Consider the following 23,927-nt stretch of genomic DNA (forward strand, 5'->3'; position numbering starts at 1 on the left):
TATAGTCTTCATCATGATGGTAGCCCTGGTGATGATGGAAGAAGAAGGGATATATTACTGACTGTCTGATCTTTTCTATATGTAGGCCTATTGAACTACAAGGATTTTTTTATTATTATTTTTTTTACTATTTTATTTTTTCGTAGATTGTAAATTTAATTTAACATCTTTTTTTTTTACGATTGACTGCGAGAACATCGCGTTTCGACAAGACAAGAGAAGATGAGCAATCTAAAGGATAACCCGCTATTCATCCGTCAACAGAGCTCCGAGAACAACTCCGTCAGCAGCAGTGACTGGGACATGGCCAACGACGTGTCCTCCTGCTACGAGGACCCGATGGGCGACATAATCGTCCAGGGATCGGAGCCGATGATGATGCCGGGCGGCGGGATCGACAGCAGACACCTGCCGCTGCTGGTGGGGGACCCCCGCTTCGCCCATCAGGATCCGGACGGCATGATCCTGGGCCTGGGGGAGGAAGCCTATTACCACCACCACCACCACCATCACCACCACCTCCATCACTCTCATCATCTCCTCCATCACCATCATCATCATCATGATCATGATGCCACCGATGATCCGGGAGGAGGGGGGACATCCTATCTGGACGTCCCCCTCGACCCCGACGACTACACGGAGAGTGACGGGAACGTCTCGTCCAGCAAGAAGTATGGCCTGTCACAATTGTTGCATAAATTGCCTGATCGAGATTCTTTTGAGAATTAAATTGCGATTGTTAATTTTTTTTTGCATAACCATTGATCATCACGATCGTTTCCATGTTTAAAAATGTTCATAGCCTACATTTTTCCAACATTTAAAAAACAATTGTGGTAATATCAGATCTACAAGTTCACAGTGAGAGCTTGTAGATCGACCATTTCCACTATGTTTTTTTTAAAGTATAAAATTATAAAATGTAGGCTATTTCAGTTATTTCTTTGTATATTTAAAGCGGCACTATGTAACATTTTTTTAATGAAAAATGTTAATACAATATAACTTTATACAATCGGGGAGGTTGCATGTTGTCTCCTACTCTTCTTGAAACATTTAGATCGTGTCAAAGGTCATGTCTCACCTAGACACAGGATCTGACACGAATTTTGATCCAATGGTCAAAATTGAATTTATCAAGCAAGCAGGCTTGCTTTATTAGCTCAATATGGTAAAAATGTCAGCACTTGCGCAGGAAACCGGGTCAAAATCTGAGGCAGAAGAGTAAAGTTACATAATACAGCTTTAAGTTATTCATCATATGCCTTGTGCAATCTTTTACCTAAAAGAAAGCCAAACAGAAATGTTTTTTTTATTTATAGCCTATATGTTCCAATGTTCAATGCCAAAAAAACACAAATAAGTCGTTAATAGCAATTATTTGTGTGACAATTAATCGACAAGTAAAGTGTCATGATCGTGACAGCCTTACCAAGAAGCGGAACCGCTCTACTGGCTCGCGGCACCGCGGCGAGGTGGTGACGGAACTGGGGCCGGAGGAGCTGCGCTGGTTCTACAAGGAGGACAAGCGGACATGGAAGCCGTTCATCGGACACGACTCGCTGAAGATCGAGATGGTCTACCTGCGCTTCTGTGAGCAGTATCCAGACAGGGTACGGGACTATGGACTACGTCCATGATTTTCTTAGCGATTATTTTATAAGCTACTTTTTTCCTTAAGCTATTACAGCCTGTCCCTATTGGCTGTGTAAGAGCACCGACCACGTTTGGGGCCTTTAGCATGCTGGGAACTGGAGTTATGGCTGTTTAAAGCCCAGCCAATAGGAACACAGAGGGGGCGGGGCTTAATAAATTACAGCCTGTTCCTATTGGCCGTCTAAGAGCACCTACCACGTTTGGGGTGTTTAGCATGCTGAGAACTGGAGTTATGGCTGTTTAAAGCCCAGCCAATAGGAACACAGGGGGGGGGCAGAGGAATTGTGCTATTCTGATGGCAGACCCGTGACCAGTGTTGGTGCCAAGTTCACGCGGATCAGAGCAACGGTGCGCCTCGCAGGTCCACACGTTACGCTTGTGACGTCCGTCCACCCACAGTCGACCCACCGTCGGTCGGTTGACCCTCTAGGCAATTTAATTTTTTAAGATAAAATAACACTTGAGGGGTTAATCTATTCATTGATAGCCTATAGAAAACAAAAAAACGTACTTGTACATGATCGTACCTGATTATTCGACTAATCGGGAAAATCTTGTTTAGAAAAAAATGTTCTGCACAGTGCAACAAAGTAGCCTATAAAATGTATTGGCTACTTTGTTGCACCGTGCAGAAATATTGAAAATAGCCAATATAGCCCTATGAGCTATTATTTTTCCCTTATAATGACATGCCTAAATTAGGGATCAATTATTTATCGATTATTTTATAAAGTCATTGATAAACAAACGGTTGCACCCCTATAGGTGAAACGGCGAGGTCCGACTCCTCTTCGCCTTCCCAGCGAAGAGGGCGACGACACGTTTGGCTCCGGTGGGGAGCTCCAGGCGGAGAGTGTCACCGTGGCGGCTGTTCCCGCCGCCGAGGTCGTGGCGGGGCGGGGGCATCGCGGGTCCTCTGTGTCATCTGACTGGGAGCCGGATGCAGGCAGCATCAACAACGTGGAGGCTGTGTGTGTACGAGGAGGTCTATATGAAGTGGACATCAAAGAGAAGGAATGCTACCCTGTGTACTGGAACCGTGAGCAGCCTTACTCTTATATTTGGTTAATGATAATAATAATATATTGTAGTAGTAGTAGTAGGCCTAGTAATACTACTACTATTACTACCACTGCTGCTGCTACTACTACTACTACTACTAGCCTATTGAACATGAATTGCCCTGAAGTCTCACTCACAAGTCAAACTCATGTTGTGTATATTATAGTAATAACGTCATCATTAATATTATTTATTACTATTCCCCAATTTACAACAGTATCACGAATATAAACGCAACGCAAAGCAGGCAGACATAATGAACCACCTTTCCAGTTGTTGTTTTTCCTCTCATTAGCATTGAGCCTTTATGATGTAGACATTCAAGGTGTCAACAGGGAGCAGATGAACAGCCTTGTTTTTGCTTTTCCCATCCCAGAACAAGACCGTATCCCTGTGATGAGGGGCCAGTGGTTCATAGATGGAACCTGGCTTCCCCTGGAGGAGGACGAGAGTGACCTCATTGAAATCGAGCACCTGGCCCATTTCCGCGGGCAACAGATGAGGGACACCTACGAGACGGAGGTGGTCCCCGCCAACGTGGACAGAATGGACGGTGCGGATCTCACACTGTGTGTGTGTGTGTGTGTGTGTGTGTGTGTGCTTGCGTGCGTGCGTGTGTGTGTGTGTACTTGTATTACTATCATTGTGAGGGCTAAATGTCCTCACAAGTATAGTAGTATAGTAAAAAAAAACATTTCAATTATGTTTTTATTGATTTTTATATTTTATGACAAAGACAAAACAAATCAAACACAAACAGCTCAGCTCAGACACGTTACAAAACAAAGGACACAGATACAAATATAGACTCCACATACCTACATCGGACCATAATATATACAGCATTATATACCCACATTGTTTCGTGCTTGACAGTCTGTAGATGGGTGAATAAATACACCAAGAATAAAACAATAACAGTGCTAATATCCACAACAACAACAACAACAATAATAGAAAATGAAGAATAAGATGAATACAAAATAAACAAGGATTAATGATTTTAACCATCAAGGTTAGGTCTGTTAAGGAACCCTATTGTTAAAGTGTCAGCTAATTGAGGGCCAATAAAATGCAAATATGGTTGTAGTATAGTAATTTAAGAAATAGACATTGTGAAGACGTCATTCCTGGTCCTCACAAGAGAAATGGTTGTTTTATGGTTAAAAATATTTTTTAGAGCTAGGCTTACAAATGGGAAAAGATTCAGGTTGGGATTATGGTTAGGATTATACATTTAGAGGTTACAGTATGTTTAGGTTAGGTTGGAGCTATGACTGACGTATACTCAGTTGTGCGCTAGACCTCCCCCTTCCATACGGGGGGAGGAGGAGGGGGGGGGGGGTCAATTTAAGCCTAAAGGGAGTTAGGCTTACAAATGGGAAAAGATTCATGTTGGGATTAGGGTTAGGATTAGACATTAAGAGGTTACATTATGTTTAGGTTAGGTTGGAGCTATATGCCTGATTTATACTCACCGGAATTTAGCTCACAACGCATTGCAGCGCGGTGCGCTGTGAGCATGTAGATCGGCTATTTTTGGCATCAGGGTTATGGTTACAAATTAAACATTAAAATGTATAGTAGTACAAGTATAATAGTACAAACGTGTGTGTGTGTGTGTGTGTGTGTGTGTGTGTGTGTGTGTGTGTGTGTGTGTGTGTGTGTGTGTGTGTGTGTGTGTGTGTGTGTGTGTGTGTGTGTGTGTGTGTGTGTACACGCGTGTACATGCATGCATGCACGCGTGCGTGCGCCGTTGTGTGTGTGTGTGTGTGTGAGAGAGAGAACAGACAGAGAAGAATGTGTTTATAGGACAGTAAGAAACAGATAGGGGGAGACAAATGAGAAAACGATAAGCAGACTGCAGCGAGGGAGAGAGAAAAAGAAGGGTCAAGTTAGAGATAACTATAACAAATGATGAAGAAATATATCTGGAGGGACATCGGGGAGGCAGCGAGGGTGTAAGCGAGCTAAAAAGAAACCCAGAGACATAAAAGGAGATAGAGAGCTAGAGGGAGGGTGCTTTTAAAGAGAGAGAGAGGGAGAGGGAGTTCTACAGCATGACAGAATTAGGACCTCGTCTATTCAAAACCGGGAGACAAAAAAAACATAGTCAGGTGACCCTGTTTTTTGGCTGACTACAGCAGAACCAATAGGACGTTTGGAAGCACCTGAGAGGACATGCATGGAATGCCGTCCCCTGTAGACAGCTCAATGACTTACATATACTGTAGTGAAAGGCTCACACACACACACACACACACACACACACACACACACACACACACACACACACACACACACACACACACACACACACACACACACACACACACACACACACACACACACACACACACACACACACACACACACACACACACACACACACAGTAGGCCTACTGTGCTTCTAAATCCAGATATTATTCACATGAATTATTCTGGATGATTTACATGACTGTGTGTTAATTAAAATTCCATCTCTTGCAGCCATTCTCAGTCTGAAGCTGAGCCGGAGTCACGTGGATTGGCACAGCGTGGACGAGGTCTACCTCTACAGCGACGCCACCACCTCGAAAATCGCGCGAACCGTCTCACAGAAACTGGGGTTCTCGAAAGGTATGGATGGACATGAGCAACAACTTCAACTTCACGTTTTGTTGTCACATCACAAGTTTACACCAGGTATAAAGGAGCGGGCTAACATTCTATTAAGAATAGAAGTGAAAAATGAGAGTGAAAGTATCAAATAACGAAAACAAAGCACAGTGAACGCATGTACAGTAAAACACATGTAGAATGTGTGTTGTGGTTTGTACATGCTCGTTTGGATAATACAAGAACTGCAGTGGTTTGTTTATCACTACTGATCCTACGAGTGCGGGAACCAGCACACCTTCTCACATATGGTACTGCATTTATTTAAGAGCAAGAAAATTACCTATATTGCACCTAAATAAATAAACGTTGTGAGAAATTGTGCATGTTAGGGCGCTCGGGTGGCGCAGTGGTAAAGTCCCTGCCCACCACCACGGAGGTTGTGGGTTTGAATCCACCGTGGTGCATCCGGCTTTGACGGGCGTCAATGCGAAGACAATTGGCCTTTGGTTGGGCGAGGGAAGCCGGGCGGGGAGGGTGATAATGGTCATTGCACGTACTCCTACAGGCTGAGGCGGCACCTGTCAGCAGGGAGTGTTGGGGCGGGAGGAGTAGCACGAAGGCCCTATGTCCTCCCGGTGGGGGCTCCTCACTGGCAGGTGAGTCAGTAGGATACAACAGCAGTGACAACACAGAAATGTGTTTGTGGGGAGGAATTAATTGGCATAACAACTAAATTGGGGAGAAAAAGTTGGTAAAAAATAATTGGCTACTCAACATTTTTAAAACAATAAAACAATAAATACATTGTGCAGGTACTTGTACTTGTAACCCAAGCCGACACCTTCTAAAGATGTGCGTGTGACTACAAGACTGTATATTGATCTTTTAATCCTCCTCGTGTACTCAGCTTCTAGCAGCCGTACCCGTCTCCATCGAGGGTATGTGGAGGAGGCCGCCCCCGAGGACACCCCGCCTGAAACCACTCACATCGTGTTTGTGGTTCACGGCATCGGTCAGAAAATGGACCAGGGGCGTATTATCAGGAACACAAGCATGTGAGTTCATTTCCACTACTGTCTATAATCACTCAGTACAAAAGCTACTCGTCTTAAATCACTCAATATAATAGATTAATAGATACTCATCTTAGACCTAAGATAACATAAATCATCAAGTCCTCATCATAATGCAAGGATGTGACGTCTCGTCACGCCAAACATCTGACGCATGGTCAAATACGTCCGAACTTGTAGCCCGTTTGACGAAATGGGTGTGACACTGCGTTGCTTAGATCACTCAATACAATATTTACTCATCTTACTTCATCTTGGTGCACCCGAGTAGTTAGGGCGTATACCACATCTCCCTGGTTTGATTTGCGGCTGGCTGGACCCTTTGCTGCAAGTCACTCCCCTACTCTCTCTCCGCTCTAGCTATAACATTAGGGATAAAAACAGCCCACAAAACTACTTGAAAAAAGTCATCTTAAATTAGAGGGGTTATCAGCATTCACGGAAAAGTCCTTCAGGCACTTTTATTTAGTTGGCACGAGCAGCAACACGTTCTGTAACACATTGCTCTGTATACTGCCCTGTGCCAACAAAATAAAAGTGCTTGAAGGACATTTATCGTCACTGTCCGGTGGAAACCTTGTATGTCCAAAACCATTTTCAAATGTGTATGTTTTTAAATTAAAATAGTGAAAATAGCCGATCTACAAGCTCACAGAGCTATTTTCACTACTTTTGTGCGACACTCTTGTATGACAAAGTAGGACATTAATTTACAAAAAAAATATGGAGATAATAGGTTTCTGCCCACAGCGATGTTATATGAGTGCTGGTAATCCTTAGGGATGCACCGATATATCGGCCACATATCGGACGATATTTGCCCTTATTGGTCAATATCGGTATCTGTAAATAAAGTTGACATTCACCAATGGCAGTAGCCGATATCTTTCTGTTGTTGATCAGCATCAATTTTACGCTGGATATGTTGGTGTGTTGGTTATCTGCAACCTCCCAATCTGTAGATTCTGAACAGTTATGTCTTATAACAAATATTTATTTGTTTCCCTGGTACAAAAGGGGAAATAATAACACCAAAAATGAAATACACAAATATCGGTATCGACTATCGGCTAAATTGTTATTTTAAACATCGGTATCGGCCAATTACTTTCATTTGTAGTGCTCTCATAACGCATCCTTTGAACTTATCTGAAATCAATCAGTGCTATAGGTACTCATAGCAACTAAAAAGTATTACAGTTAGAGTTTTGTTGTCTTTGTTCAGGATGAGAGACGCAGCCAGGAAGATGGAGGAGAAGCACTTTGCTGATCGGACCACAGAACATGTGGAGTTCCTCCCTGTGGAGTGGAGGTCCAAACTGGCTCTTGATGGAGGTATTCTGTCTGTGCATGTGTGTGTGTGTGTGTGTGTGTGTGTGTGTGTGTGTGTGTGTGTGTGTGTGTGTGTGTGTGTGTGTGTGTGTGTGTGTGTGTGTGTGTGTGTGTGTGTGTGTGTGTGTGTGTGTGTGTGTACTGTAGACGTACAGACATATACATTGTGAGGACACTTTTCCTGGTCCTCACAATGGATGTTTTCAAAAGATCTTAGGCCTACATTTAGGAAAAGATAAAGATTCGTGTTATGATTAGAGGTTAGGTTAAAGGGTTGGGGCTGGAGTTATGTCTGATTTATACTTAGTTGCACACCAGTGTTGTGCACGAAACCAGCAGATCTCTAAGCTCACAACACATCGCAGCGTTTGTATAGTAATACAAATGTGTGTGTTTGTGTGCGTGTGTGTGTGTGTGTTTGCTATACTTGCAGACACGGTGGACTCTATCACCCCAGACAAAGTAAGGGGTCTCAGAGACATGCTGAACAGCAGTGCCATGGACATCATGTACTACTCCAGTCCTCTGTACAGAGACGAGGTGAGACTGTCTAACTGCACTCATCTCACCCAGCACACATGTAAATCTCTCAATTGACACATATACAGTATGTACACACATGTGTGCACGCGCATACATACATACATACATACATACATACATACATACATACATACATACATAAGACAGGACAGTCTAATGCACTAATGGGTGGATGTATATCTTGGCAGATAGCCTACAGCTATAAGCAGAATTAAATGTGCATATCAGGACAGATTTTTTTAAACTAACATCCAAGGTGCTTTTACTGGAATTAGATTTGTATTAGTGTGTGTGTGTGCCGGGTTTGGCCACCACTGCAACATCCCTCCACTTGTCAATATATGTGTGTGTGTGTGTGTGTGTGTGTGTGTGTGTGTGTGTGTGTGTGTGCGCGCGCGCACACACACACACACACACACACACACACACACACACACACAGTAGCTGTGGCAGTAGCTGTGGCTTTTCACATTATTAAATGTCTCCGCCCCATCCATGGTGAAACTATTAGGTTTATTAATACAGGTTTGTGGTGCTAAATGAGGCATTTTAGTGTGTGTGAGTGTGTGTGTGTGTGTGTGTGTGTGTGTGTGTGTGTGTGTGTGTGTGTGTGTGTGTGTGTGTGTGTTTGTGTGTGTGTGAGTGGTGAGGTTTTCTGTATCCCAAACTTTCATTGAGGGACCTGCCATGTTTAGCCTTTTAACTGATTCTCCCGTTATAATTGATATTACTAGTATAGGTACCGACCATTGTGATTAGTTTGACTCGAAAAGCCATTGGATTCCATACATTTCTGTACAGTATGAAAATCATTTTGAAGAGAAGCCCAGTCCACCCCTACGTAATTATTTGCAACTTGCAACCAGTTGCAAGAAATTGCAGTGGTCTGGACTCATGCGTGCTTGCGTGTGTGTCTGTGTGTGTGTGCGTGCGTTTGTGTAGATCACCAGGGGTCTGACCCAGGAGCTGAACCGCCTCTACACATTGTTCTGCAAACGGAACCCCGAGTTTGAGGAGAACGGCAAAGTGTCCATCGTGTCCCACTCGCTGGGCTGCGTCATCACCTTTGACATCATGACGGGCTGGGATCCCGTCCGCTTCCATCACCTGGACGTCCCCACCCCGGACGAGAGCGAGGCCCGCTGGCCCAGCTCCGAAGAGCGCTATGTGCAGGAGGAGCTGAGACAAACCAGACTCAGGTACTGTGGTGATCAATAGACCAGATCAGAATGGTTTAATTTTTGTAAACAAACAGGTATTTAGTTTTCACAATATAAAATGCAGTGTCCAGAACATTAGCTACAGTATGTCAACCTGTGGATATTTAGAGAAAAATAATATATTTCTAATAATATCATAAGTGTCCTGTTCTTCCAGAAATAAGGTTAATGAATAATACTGCTCCAATGCTACGCTCTTGACCCGGAAATGCATTTTGGTTGTGGTGATGTCACAATGATTCGGTCTATAGTCTTATGTATTTGGGTAGCGCAGTGGTTCTAAAACGTTTTAATTTAAAGGATCCCCAATTTGGTATGCATTAAACCATGGACCCCTTTAACCCCTATGGAACCACCTCAAGGACTCTGGGTGTCCTCGGCCGGACCCCACTTTGAGAACCACCGAGGTACTGTAGTGCAGTGGTTCTCAAATTGGGGACAATTAAAGTAAAATAAAATACATAAAAAACAATTCATAAGATTATTGTGACAGTTTCCCGGCCCGGTCAAATGCACATATATGGAGTCAAATCCACATATGATAGCCCCTGTCAAATGCACTATATGGAGATCAACATGCACTGATGTCAGACACAGCATAAACCAAATACACATATATGGAGATTAGATTATCAACATGCACTGATGTCAGAATATCAGAATAATCTGTTAACCTCTATTACAGGTTGAGGGATTTAGAGGAACAATTCGAAGGTTTACATTCCCCTTCATGTGCCACCGGGCCAGCACTGAAATTCAAGGTAAGGCTTTTATTTTTAATGGCCACCACTTTATGTTAGGCAAAATGACCAGTCACTCACCATCAACATTCACCAGCAGTAAACTGGTGGACATAAATTCCTACCCACTCTAGGGGTGCTTTCGGAAATTGCGCACCGGAGCGCACTCGCCTATTAGTTTGTATTGGCCAGTGCGCTCAGTGCTATATTTCTGAACGCAACCTAGATGGGCTGTGGGCTGTGTCTGAAGCATTCTGATTCCTGGAAACTGAGACTCAACCCAGAATCAGAATGACAACTTATTGTCACATCACACGATTACAGGTGTAAACCAAACGAGTGGGGTGAAAATATTTTTTGTGCAAGCTCTCAACATTTGCAGTTACAAGGAAGACTTTAGAATATAGAAAGAAAGCTTAGAGAAGAAAGGAACAAAGAACAAAGACAAATAACAGGAAGGCACGGAGTCAAATCAAATATATAATGCCCAATGTACATATGGCACAAGATTAAAAATAGCGATGGATATATGGCAAAGAAATGCTTCTTGTGCCAATGGGACTCTTTAACCACTTAAACCCCAGCATCCATATTGTGGGGAAAGCTTTCGCAGAAAATAGCAGATCAACAAGCTCACAATGAGACGCGTTGTGAGCTTGTCGATCTGCTATTTTCAGCGAAAGCTTTCACCACAATAACAGAAAGCAGAAAAGACACTATAGCATAGAGACCTGACCCTGAACCACAGTGGTTAACTAACAGACATCCTTATTTCGAATGATCTCATCTTTGGAACAAATATCTTCCTCTGTGTGCCAGGTGGAGAACTTCTTCTGCATGGGCTCCCCTCTGGCGGTGTTCCTGGCCCTGCGGGGGGTCCGTCCTGGAAACAATGGCGCTCAGGACCACATCCTGCCCAAGGCTATCTGCCAGCGTCTCTTTAACATCTTCCACCCTACGGACCCTGTGGTAAGCCCCTCTGAATATAGACTACAATGTGATCACCGTATTTAACGCTTTGTTCAGACTGCAGCAAATCTGATTTATCTCTCAAATCTTTACGACTGACTGTCCACACTGTTATTTGCGTTTAAGTGATTAAGTCGGATTTCTATACTCAGACATCGTTGACCTACCTGCATTGGTTGCTGTTGTAATGATGTAATGACTGAAGGTGTGAGTAATGCTTAATTTATACTCTACAAAAATAGCAGATCTATTAGGTCTTATTATTAGATGTAATATTTTCGGCGAGTTTGAATCAGGCCTCAGTTTCCGAGTGTCCAGACGGAGACACGTCTTTAGAAATCAGATTTGAATCACATACAAAACCACCGAGGCATGTGGTTCAAACCTGATTCGCACAAATAAGTTTCCATGTGGTATTTTGTTTTGCTGTTCAGATGTGATGAAACTGATCTCATTCAAATATGGATAGGGCAAAAACCTGATTTGGGCTGCCAGTCTGAACATAGCCACGGCCACCTATTATGATATTTGTTTACTTGCCGCAGCTGTCAGGAGAAAACCGACTTCTTCTCAACAAATTAAATCAAGTCACATTTATTTGTACAGCCCTTTAATCACTGTTACAGTCGCAAAAAGGTCTTTACAGGCTCTTGGTGTGGACCAGGGCTTCCCATACCTTTTCAGCTCGGGACCCAAAAGAGAAATGTGGTGTCTCCCCAGGACCCAACTTTACAAAAATACATTATGAATGAACAACTTATTTCCAATTAAAGGTAGGGTAGGTGATATCTTTTGGTTAAAACAAAAAAAAAGTTAAAAGGATAAAGCACTATTTTCTGATTGTTGACAGCTCTTCAATAAACAGAAAATAATGTTTCAGGTGGGTTGCATCCTGTCTGAGTTCTCTAGCCTGATTTGATAACATTGGTATCCCAACCTGAAAATCAATGTTCTGTTAATAAAGAGCTGGAGAAACAAACACTATAGCAATGAGTACTATCATTGTATATTTAACACTTATTTTAACCAAAGACAACCACTTACCCTATCTTTAATAGTGAAAATAGCAGATCTAGTTCAGCTATTTTAATTTATTTAAAAAAAAAATGTTTGAAATGTTTTTGGAAAAAAAAGACAATATATTTTTGAAAATCTTTTCAAATAATAATGAAAATTAATTGTAGGAAACATAAAAAAAACAAATGGGATATTTACTCGCGACCCATAAAAATGGGTCCGCCCAAACACTGATTATGGATGACCCATTTCTCTATTCTTTATGTTCAGGCGTACAGGCTGGAGCCGCTCATCTTGAAGCACTACAGTAACATATCCCCTGTCCAAATCCACTGGTGAGAAATTGCTTTATACTGCATGTGTATGTGAGCATGACTGACGAATCGCTGGGGGACGTGACCTATGAATCAGTCATTGATGGTTGGAGCATGTTCATTGTTTTAAAAACCTTCCCACCATTTCTTCTCTTTGTCTGGTCCACCCCCTCTAGTTGTCTGAGTACTGTGTCCCTCCTTATCATGTTGTTTTTCTGTTTCACTCCTTCTCTCTGTCTTACTTACTTAACCACTTAAACCCTATGTACATCGTTGACCAGGGTCCCCCAGAGGTCTAACCTGGTTAATCTTTCCTTCTACAGAAGATCATCTCTTTGCCGAAAATAGACCATCTCACTACACATCGTGTTGTGACACATTGCGTGCTTGTAGATTGGCTATTTTCAATGAACGTTCACCGATTTTTAAAGAATGTTTGACTGTTATGAAATGCCCAGGATATGGACGTTAGTGTTCATGTGGTTAACCATTTACCCCTATTCTATTTATTCTATTTTATACTTCGTTGTGCAGCAGCGTAGCCGATCTACAAGCTCACAATGTGTCACGATGCAATGCATTGTGAGCTTTGCGAAAAAAAAAAAAGGAAAAAGATGGCAGTTAAAAAGATGGTATCAACAACGTGACTAATCTTGTCCTATTATTCATGTTTCATATAGTATGTCTTGTCTTGCCTATATTATCATGTTGACGATTTTCATCCTCTTCCTCACTGCTGCGATGATCTAACTCCCGCTCTCTGGGATTGATGTAGTTGATTTATTTCAAAAACAAAACCCCATCACCATTCAAGTCACGGTTTTTGATCCCCCAGGTACAACACCACCGATCGCACGCTGTACGACCAGATCCGCCCCACGCTGCTGAACCCACTGAAGGAGAGTCAGAGTGCACCCCAGGTGGATATCGACAACCTCCCCAGCCCCCCCTGCACCTCCCCTTTGCAGGCCCGCAGGCACTACGGAGAGTCCATCGCCAGCTATGGCAAGGCCAGCATCATGGGTGAGGACATGGTGGATGGGTATGGGTCTATGGATAGATGGTTGGATGGATGGATGGATTGATGGATGGATGGAGAGGCATAGGATGGATGGATGGATGGATGGATGGATGGATGGATGGATGGATGGATGGCTGGATACTGTAGGTATCCATGATGTATCGGTGTAAAGCAGACCAATGTTGTTTCATGTACTTTCCTTATGTGTTAACTTTTACTCAACTGATGTTCTCATGGACAGACGATGTGTTACGGTATACAGTGAGAGTGATAATCTTTGAGTGTGTGTTCGGGTACTGCACTCAGTAGGGCCCTTGCCTTTGGGACCACGAGGTCATGGGTTCGATCCGAGCCTAGGCCCCCTCCTTTTATACCTCTACTCCATATCTTCGCTGAAAACAGCCGCTCTACACATGTTGCAACACAACGTGTTATGAGCTAAGTAAGTAGCCTTGGTAACCAAAGGTTCCCATAGGGGCAGAAGCCTATCAACTGTTTCTGTAGTGGTTTCTGTAGCTGGGGGATGTACAAGTACATCCCATGAGGTGCAAGACAGTACACCCCCTGGACATGACGCTATATGTCACAGGGACTAGCGTCCAACCTTTGATGTTGAGTTCCAAGCAGGGAGGCATTGGCTCCCAGTTTTATAATCGTTAGTATGACCCGGCCAGGGAATTGACCCCGATCTGCCAATCTCAGGGCAGGCACTGAGCTGGTTGTGAGCTTGTATATTCTTCTATTTTCTGTGAATGTTTGCCGTAGAATAGGGACACTATTAAGGGTTCATGTGGTTAAATTCAATTTACAAACTCGCTCAAGTTTTGTTTAAGCTTGGTGGAAAGGGGGCGTGAGAAAGAAGTTGCTTGCAGAGCGGATAAAGTAGCAAGGCAAGCAGCGGACAGCCCTGCACAGGCCCAACAAATCAATAGAAAGAGCAAATTACCCCCTGTCTCTAGACTGACAGCTAAGGGCCAATGAGGTTTCCTCTGTGCATTAGATGTTGAACAAGAAATAAAAAAAGTGCCCTGAACAGCACTTTAGAATGATGACAATCTATTTGTTGTGGGATGGTAATGCTGGTGTTTTATGCAGTGATGAACTGTGGTATTACTGCCCATTGTCGTGAAGGTGTCCCATGCGGTGAAGGTGTGTGACAGCACAGGAACAAGGTGACCACCCTTTGTAGAGATAACGCTAATTTAAAAAAAGTCCAATCTGTAGCTAACAATTGTAAGTTACTACTTATGCAGTTTGTGAACAAAGAAGCACAAACCACTGTCCAGGGTCCCCACACATTTTTAGCAATGAATTTCCAAAACTTTTCCAGAATATTTAGCCCAATTTCCAGGCCTATATAAAAATCATTCGGCGCAATAATGTGTCTCTTACTCCTATGTAGAATGCCCAAAGATAGGCAGTGTAGCAAAAATAAAGTTTGAGACATACATTAGGCTGCCGTCACACAGCCCGTTCGGCGAAACACTACTTATGTTACATATTTCGTGTAATATTATTCATGTTTATGAAAATGTTTTGTTTTAACAAAATCAATTGCCAAAAACAATGCATAGCCAAATATTTTTCCAGGACCCTTGATAAATTCCAGGACCTTTGATGATGTTTGATCAATTTCAAACCTTTTCCAGTACTGGATTTATTTATTTATTTTTTCAAAATATTTCCAGGAATTTCATGACCGTGGGGACCCTGACTGTCTGTTTGTGGGTCCCCTTTGGCCAAATGGAATTAGCAATCTTTATAGATACCTTCACCTATAATTCCAAAAGTTCTACAAAAGAGCAATGGTGGTGTAACTTATAGGGTGGTCCAGGGATGATTTATTTCTGTAGTCAGAAAACTGGCAGAAAAAGACTCGCTCGCCACATAAAATATTAAGAAAAACTCCTTAAGACAGAGACTTAAGAAAATAGTATTTATTTTATTTTTATATGCTCATAAAGTGCTCTGTGCTTATAGTGTGGGGTGGATAAAATTAGCAAACATTTTGGTCCTGGGACCTTCGTCAGTGCTGACGATGGTCCCAGGATATAGCAGAATGGATTTGATTTTCCCAGTGCAGTAGCTGTTAAGGAATTAATTTCTGCAAGACTAGAGCAGAAACATATTGACACTCACATAGTGATGTGTGACTTATGTTTATACTCACAAACAAGTTACAGGAACAACAGGGCAACAGAGCTGGACAATCATCTCATACATATCGCTCTTAGTCGGCTGTGGCTCAGGAGGTAGAGCGGTCATTTGGGAATCGGAAGGTACCCTGTTTGATCCTCGGCTCTTCCAGACTTCATGTCGCCTAGTTACGTGTCCCTGAGCAACACACGTAACCCCTAACTGCTCCCCTATGCGCTCACTTGGAAAAGCACACTGCTGATTCAAATGCAGATGCTGAAGTAATTTCCCTTTGGGGATAACTACTGTAGAAATATCCTTTTTTCCACATACAGTGTATATTTTTCTTGCCATTAAGCTGACTAGTATCTAGACATAGAACCAGGTTGCCTATGATTTGTTGATCATTTAAGTTTTTTTTGCCCGTTTTGATCAGTTTCAGACATTTGTAGACTTTAAAACTCCTATACTCAGTCCTTAGATTCATCACAGGTGATAGATACTCACCCCTGCCTCCTGTACGATGAGGTTGTGTTCCCTTCTCTCCAGACTGGATGAAATTGGTATCCCGTCTTAAAAATGTATTTTCTGTTTACTGAAAACTGGAGAGATGGGGAGACTCCTGTTACTGAACAAACACTCCATAGTAGTGCGAATAAGCGTTCACTTCTCGCAATAAAATGAGAAACTACATCTGAGCCACTGTCTTGCAGTATTTATTTTTGGAGTGCCGCTTTTTCCACTTAGGTGGTTTTGTTTTGACTCCATAGTAGTGATTGATATTGGAATATACAGCTATCTCTAACATGTAGTTTAACAACAACAACAACAACAAAATAAGAATAGAATAAAATCACTTACACCCCCTTTAATGCCAATTGTAACCTTTCCCACTAAAGACAAAAGCGAGGGTTTTGTACACTGGGAAACCGGAGTCCCCCAGGGGTCTATGCTAGGCCCCCTGGGGCCTATAAAATAAGGGTTAGTGGTTAATGTATATTTTTGGTAAAAATACTCTAAATCTTCAAAGTAATAAGTCTGCAAAGTAACTAGTCACAGTATAGTTGTCAAATAATTGTAGTGGAGTAACTTCACACGACTACTCTCTTCTAGGTGCTGCGAGTATCGGGAAGGGCATCGGTGGAATGTTCTTCTCCCGCTTCTCGCGCTCCACCAGCGGCCACGTGGCCGAAGTGGAGGAGGAGTCGTTGGATTCTGAGGGCGGGGCCTCTGAAGTGGAGACCGTCGGGGACGGGGAGGAGGGAGGCGTGATGGAAGGAGGCGAGGAAAGGGAGAGACAGAATGAGGAGGAGACGGAGAGGGAGAGGGAGGTGGAGGTGGAAGAGCCCTTCATGTCCGCGTCCGCCTCCTCCATCTTGGACCATGCCACAGGTAAGTCCAGTCATGGGCTGCAACTCTCCGTTATTTTCTTAGCAATTTATCTATCAATTACCTTTTCAATTCATCAAGGAGCACGTTTTTTATGAATCAGTGAATCGATGCAGAAAAATGTATAATAGATTTTTTACAATTTACTAAATCGATTAGTCTGATTAACGACTTAAACCCTATAACCCTATAGCTTGTAGATCAGCTATTTTGGCAATTTTTGCTACTGTATTTAAAGTCATCCTACAACTTTTTCTATAAAACATGGTATTTTTTATATAATCTTTCACTGATATAGGTTTCACAATAACAATTTTACATATTTCATTTTTGTCGAGACTTGCGAGTGTCTGCTCCAGACACTCACTGCAAAATAACGAAGGCATAGTAAATGTACCGGAAATGTATGAATTTATATATTTTTAAGTTAATACATGACGTTTCTGACAGTGTTCTTGTTGCTTTCCAAACTAACCTTGGCGCTAGCCTAGGACCCTGCATCATTTGTTTGGAGTGGTAGCCTATTTGCTATTTTTGTTTTGAACTGAATTCTGGGAATCACAGTTATAACAGACAACGGAGCTACTGGAGCTGGAGGTGTTGCGAAAAAGACTAATAGATAAAACAAATGATAATCAATTAAATCAATTAGTTTGATTAACTATTGCACCTAGTCCAGTCTTCAACAGAAGTCATTTATTATTGTTTAGTTGATAGCCAGTATCAACCAGTTTTAGTAGAAATTTGTCTCAGTGTGCTCTGGAAAAATACAGAACAAGAGTTTACATTTGAAATAGTTGGTCTGCACAATCTGTTACATAAAAAAACCTGACACTGTAATTGTGAGTATAACATGACATGGCCAAAGAAAATATTTCTTCTGCTTCAAACTAAGAAAAACGTAAGCATTTTGAGCTGGGGGCAAAGTCCAATTCACTCCTTTTTTATTATGCCAAAAAGCAATTTCCACATAGAGTGTGCATTATGAACATGTCACTCACAGACTGGCTGTATAGACAGCCACACACACACACACACACACACACACACACACACACACACACACACACACACACACACACACACACACACACACACACACACACACACACACACACACACACACACACACACACACACACACACACACACACACACACACACACACACACACACACACACACACACACATACACACGCACGCACGCGCAATGGGACATTCGTACTTTCTACTTTTGGTACTTTAAGTACATTTTGATGCCAATACTTTTGTACTTTTACTCAAGTTTACATTTTTTATTCCAGACTTTTACTTATAACAGAGTATTTCCACAAGCAGTATTGAAACTTTTACTTAAGTAAGAAATGTGAGTATACTTCTTCCACGGTTATCACAGTTTCTAGTGTATTTGTTGTTCCAGTGGAGTTGGAGAGACGAGTCGACTTTGAGCTGCGAGAGGGCATGGTAGAGAGCCGCTATTGGTCAGCTGTGACCTCGCACACGGCCTATTGGTGCTCTCACGACGTGGCGCTATTCCTGCTCACCTTCATGTACAGACAGCACGAAACCCCCCCCGAGCAGATGGAGGACCACCCTGAGTCATCATAACGCCCGCCCGCGCACACACACACACACACACACACACACACACACACACACACACACACACACACACACACACACACACACACACACACACACACACACACACACACACACACACACACACACACACACACACACACACACACACACACACACACACACACAACCGCTCACCTTGCCTGACTATTGAACTCAACTGAGGAGACATACTGTGGATCTGGGATCACTTCAGCCACCCCACAGTGGTAGTTCTCCACACTATCAAACCTGCTCCCTGTTCCTATAGTGCTACTAATGTTAACCACCCTGGCGTCCCTATTTTGGGCATGTCAGTGTAGGTGAAAACTTTCAAACCTTTTCAAAGATCTTCAGAACTTTTCAAAAATATCCGATCTACGATGCATCGCCATGTGTTGTGAGCTTGTATATTGGCTATTTCTGAATAGGACTTGGACTGTTCTAATTTCTTTACTTTATTGTCCAAAATCCAACTGTCATCAACCACTCACCTGACCTGTGACTGTACCAGTGGCTGTCTCGTCTGTCAAGGCCCTGAATGGGATGCTTAACCGTTGAGAGAGACAAGCAATGATTGCTGGTGGAGGAGTGACTGCAAAAGATTAGGACAGTGGTTCCCAACTTTTGTGGATCAGGGGCCCACTTGAAACTCTAGTTGAAAGCGTTCGCGGCCCACCCACCTGCCCACTTAAGCCCACCCATCTGTTAAGTGGTCAGATGGAGGGGCTGCGTGCATTTTCAGAGCATGTTTATTTCAACAATCAATCAATCAATCAATTGTGTTCCAGGTTAGATCAATGGAACTAACGTTGCATACTTTAAGTTGCTATTTATCGGTATCACAATGAAAACACATTCAAGGTTTTAAAGAAAAAAATACCACGTCATTTTTTTTCAACATAATTCTTTTAAATATTAATGTTATATTAACATTCAAATCATTGTGTTTTGCCAATTATTTGGGGGCCCACTTGCAATGCTCTAGTGGGCAATTGCAAGTGTGTTGGCAATTGCTGGATTAGTGATTGCCTCTTGCAGTAAAACACACACAAAATGGTTACGTCTGACTACAGTAACTTGACTCCATGGTACAGGGATCAGTCCAGAATCTTGTTAACCAAGCTTGGAAAAAGCTATGATTTGATGATACCATTATGATCCTTGCTTTTGTTTTCACTCCCCGACATGGTGGCATCATGTCTCTTATCAACAGATTACAGCAGTGCATGGGTTGGCTTATCTGGGACTGCTGTGCAGTGGTTTACATACTAATTTGACAAATTGTGTGTGTTTTTTGGTGTCAATTGGCGACCATGTTTCCCCTCCCCCCTATAGCTTGTGGAGTGACCCACAAGTTTAGGTCCAATCCCTTTTTCCCCTTGGCAACTTTATACATTTAGATTAGTCACGGGTCACGACATCTGTTACTGCTGTCAGGGCTCCTTGTCTCTGGAACGACCTCACTGAGGAGCTTGATAATTCAGTGTCTTCTTTTCAATCACTTAAAACATACATACCTTTATTGAAAGGCCTCCCATAATTTTACATTTTGAAAATGTAGTTTGATTCTCGTAATGTTTCATTTCTCACCGCACTTTATATTTTATACGTTATGATTTTATATTTAAATTTGTTTGGGGGGGGGGTTATTTCTTAAATTTATTTAAAGTACTTTGTAACCTTGCTTTATAAATATAGTCATTATTATCATCATTATCATTATTATTATCTTTTTTTTAAATATATTATTATGACATGGTATCCACTCCGCAAAAAGACCATGACAGGTCCCAACTATCCCTTTAACCCATTAAAACCGGGAAAGCATCTGTGTCATTTTGGATTTTTGCGTTGGCTATTCAAAAATAGGAAATATACAGCTTGTACATCTGCTATTTTTGAACATTTTTGAAAAATCTTGAAAGTGTTTAGTGTAATTTTGAATTACGAAAAAAGTTTGAGAACTACTGATTTAGAAAGGTCTTAATGGGTTAATGACAGTGCTCAGAATGCATGGCATCGTGATGCATTGTGAGCTTGTAGATTGCCTATTTTCGTGTAAAGTATAAATTAAGCAGTATACAGAACAGTACATCTGATAGTGTTGTATAATTTTGTTGATATGAAATCGAAACTTCTGACAGAAATTGTGAAATATTTTGAAAATTAGATAGCGCTGTTTATTTGGAAGGGCAGTCTGGTTCAGCCTAGTTGAGAAGCATGAGAAGTCATTCATCTAACCAACACCTCAGAGATACTGTAAAGTCTTAAGGCCATATACATTTTGAAACAAACAAATCATATCCTGATTGGTTCAATATCTCGAAAATACTAGGGCATCCAGGCTGTAAGGATTGACCTTGAACTTGATAAGGACTTCAATGACTTGCTAACTTTAAAAAGATATATTATGATTTGCTTTTAATGTCATGCTATCAATCATTTTGTCACTTTTTTTAAAAATGGCGCATACTGTATCATTTTGGAATGAAAGGCTTCATTACTTGCATTGTTTATAAAAGGGATAATATTATTTTTTGCAAGGCTGCAACTGCAAAGCTATTGAATTATCAAACTAGTGTACATAACAGATAATCAAACCAGCCTTATGAGATTATGTTTACATCACCATTAAGGCTGTTTTATGAATTATGGAAAACAATACACATATTATTTAGCCTTCTCTCAAACCTGGTGGCCAAATGTCTACCTGTTGCCAAGTGACAAGGTTGGTCTCGTTGCTATAACCATACACATCCACCCAACCACTGAGACACACAAAAAAGAAAAAGAAAAAAAAAGAAGAAATACAATTCACACATTACAATTCAACACTTTGGAATGTTTAGTTTGCTCCAAAATAATAGAAATGTGCAAAAAAAAAAAAGTGCACCGGAAATATATTTTGTTTTCATCATGCACTGTTGACAACCGACAGGTATACCTCAAATTCATTTTGGAACAATTATTGTAAGTATTTGTTTTACTGTTATGATTTCTTTATACTGTATATGCTACAGTATAATTGGAAAACCAGTCAGATTGAAAAAGGTGCACTCGTTTTCACCGACTTGGGTCGTGAGAGGGGGTCTGAAGGGGACTTGAGCCACGCCGAGCGAGCTTAGGCTAGCGCGTCGTCGTGCCGAGCGTTGCGAAGTCACCGTCAGCCGACTCAGCGCCGTCGAGTTATGTTCCGATAGGGACAGAATCGTAATCATCGCCCCCCCCCCTAGCCATTTCATTTCACACTCAATTTTATATTTTACTGCACTTTCTTTCACAACTAAGCCAAATGATCAGATATCCGTCAGAGCTGAATGTGTTTTGGGCGGGAACCTTGTATGTACAAAACCGTTACTTTTCAGGTAGAGTCAAAAGATGTTGTGTAGATCAGCTACTTTCGCTGCTGTTGTGCGACACCGACATACGACGAGGTATGAAATAGGGCATTAATTTATGAAAAAAAAACATGAGATTAAATATGGAGATACAAGGTTTATGCCAAACAGCAACGATGTGTAAGATAATTGTTACTGTTTGTATTTACCTATTTACTTGCAAAGCCCAGATGGGTGGAGTTAGACAATCGTGTGAAAGTAATTGAAAATCACCATAAGTGTGCATTTTTCTGTTACTTTTCGGTTAACCTATCCTGGTTAACTTGTCCTGAAGTGGCAAATCCCATCCATCTGGTATTCCATGCAGGGTGAAATGAATGCTGGGAATTATTTGTATTTGACACAACATTAATATCCTGGAAGCATGAAAGATCCAAATGCCACTGTTATATTAATTCTCATCAGAGCAAGAAACCAATTTGAGAATATTTTATACACATTTTCACAGTTATGAGTCTAACTTTAGGCACTTGGAAAATCCCAATTATCTTCTTTGAGAAATGAAAGTCAAGTCACTGAATGATTTTGGTTCAACTGAAGCATGACGTGGATATTTGCATATATGTACATAGACTTGGGCTTTTTGCTTTGATTTAAATGAAGCATGCTGAGTGGCATTTCAAACCCACATGCAATCTATGAGATGAGATTTTAAATCTAAGATTTACCTAAACACAAACTCTTTACCTTCACATTGAGTGACACCACAAACCAGGAGAAAATCAAACATGCCATAAATGATGTATACTAGAATGTATGTATTTCTTTCTCATTTTTTATTTTTCATTATTTGTCCTAATATTTTTTGCTCTGCTGTCAGATTTGCCATGTTGTGTTTGTGTGCCTCTCCTCGGTCTCTATGGCCTCATTTACTGTATATCTAGTAGTTGTATACAGTATATAAATCAAGCCTTAGGGCTTAGGAGCTTAATATTAACATGGAGGTCATAGTAACATGGCCCCAACCCTGTTGGGATGAAAAATTACCACCATGTGATTAGGATCAATTGCAATTTAGGTCTTTCTGGGCCTGAGCCTTTGAGAGAGAGTGAGAGAGTTAAGACACTCCAGTAGACTTCCGTTGTAAGTGAAGAATTCAATACACATATAATATTCAATATTCAATAATTTATTGCCAAAACCAATTTATGGTTTGGAAATTGTTTCAGTGTGCTCAGAGATAACAACAAGAACAAGAAGAATTTGTGGAAGTAATGATGCTATCGGGCGACCAATAGTTCCAAACACACTAATAGTTCCAATCATTGAATACTATACTGGGGTGTTGATGAAGCTACACACGATACATGAGATCAAATAGTGTCGTCGTAACTCTCTCTTTCAACAGGTCCAGACCAGGCCTAACATGAACATCACTATCATTACGTGTCGTTTAGCCGTGTTTGTCAACTGGATTGTTACAGAGAACTGCGTTTTTACAGTTGATCGTGAAATCAGGATCCAATATATTAAACCAAACAATGTCTCTTTGTTATAGGCTAATAGTTCTTTGATAGTGCATTGGTTGAGAAACACTGGCATAGAGTACAAATGATACCTCCTTCATGTGAAACAGCTTAGAATACATGTGCCATATTGAAGTGACATACAGTAGATGTGTTCTCTTAGTTTTCTTGTTTCTCATAGAGGTCTTATTATGCTAGGGCACTGGTTCTCAACGTGCGGTCCCAGGACCTCCAGGGGTCCTTGAGGGGTTATGAGTCTGTAACTCTTTGAGTGTACAAATGGACCAAATGGTTCCATTTACACTCTCAGATATAAATGAACACTGAGGATTGTACAGTGTATATTTGGGTCCCAGAGGTAAA

General features: G+C 41.6%; 1 protein-coding gene across 1 annotated transcript; it reads left to right on the top strand.

Annotated features, from left to right (window-relative positions):
- Positions 1–222: 222 nt before the first annotated feature.
- ddhd1b (DDHD domain containing 1b) lies at positions 223–18,685 on the top strand (the record flags this gene model as incomplete). The annotated part of the gene is made up of 15 exons (XM_084083435.1): positions 223–662; positions 1,430–1,616; positions 2,425–2,698; positions 3,098–3,274; positions 5,212–5,340; positions 6,230–6,377; positions 7,621–7,730; positions 8,161–8,267; positions 9,213–9,469; positions 10,176–10,251; positions 11,050–11,199; positions 12,487–12,551; positions 13,366–13,553; positions 16,801–17,079; positions 18,498–18,685. 15 exons carry the CDS (start codon positions 223–225, stop codon positions 18,683–18,685), a joined length of 2,775 nt encoding a protein of 924 aa, XP_083939561.1.
- Between the last annotated feature and the right edge of the window lie 5,242 nt (positions 18,686–23,927).

This window comes from Gymnoscopelus microlampas, assembly GCF_963454915.1.
Source record: "Gymnoscopelus microlampas genome assembly, chromosome: 16".
NCBI classification, from domain to species: Eukaryota; Metazoa; Chordata; class Actinopteri; order Myctophiformes; family Myctophidae; genus Gymnoscopelus; species Gymnoscopelus microlampas.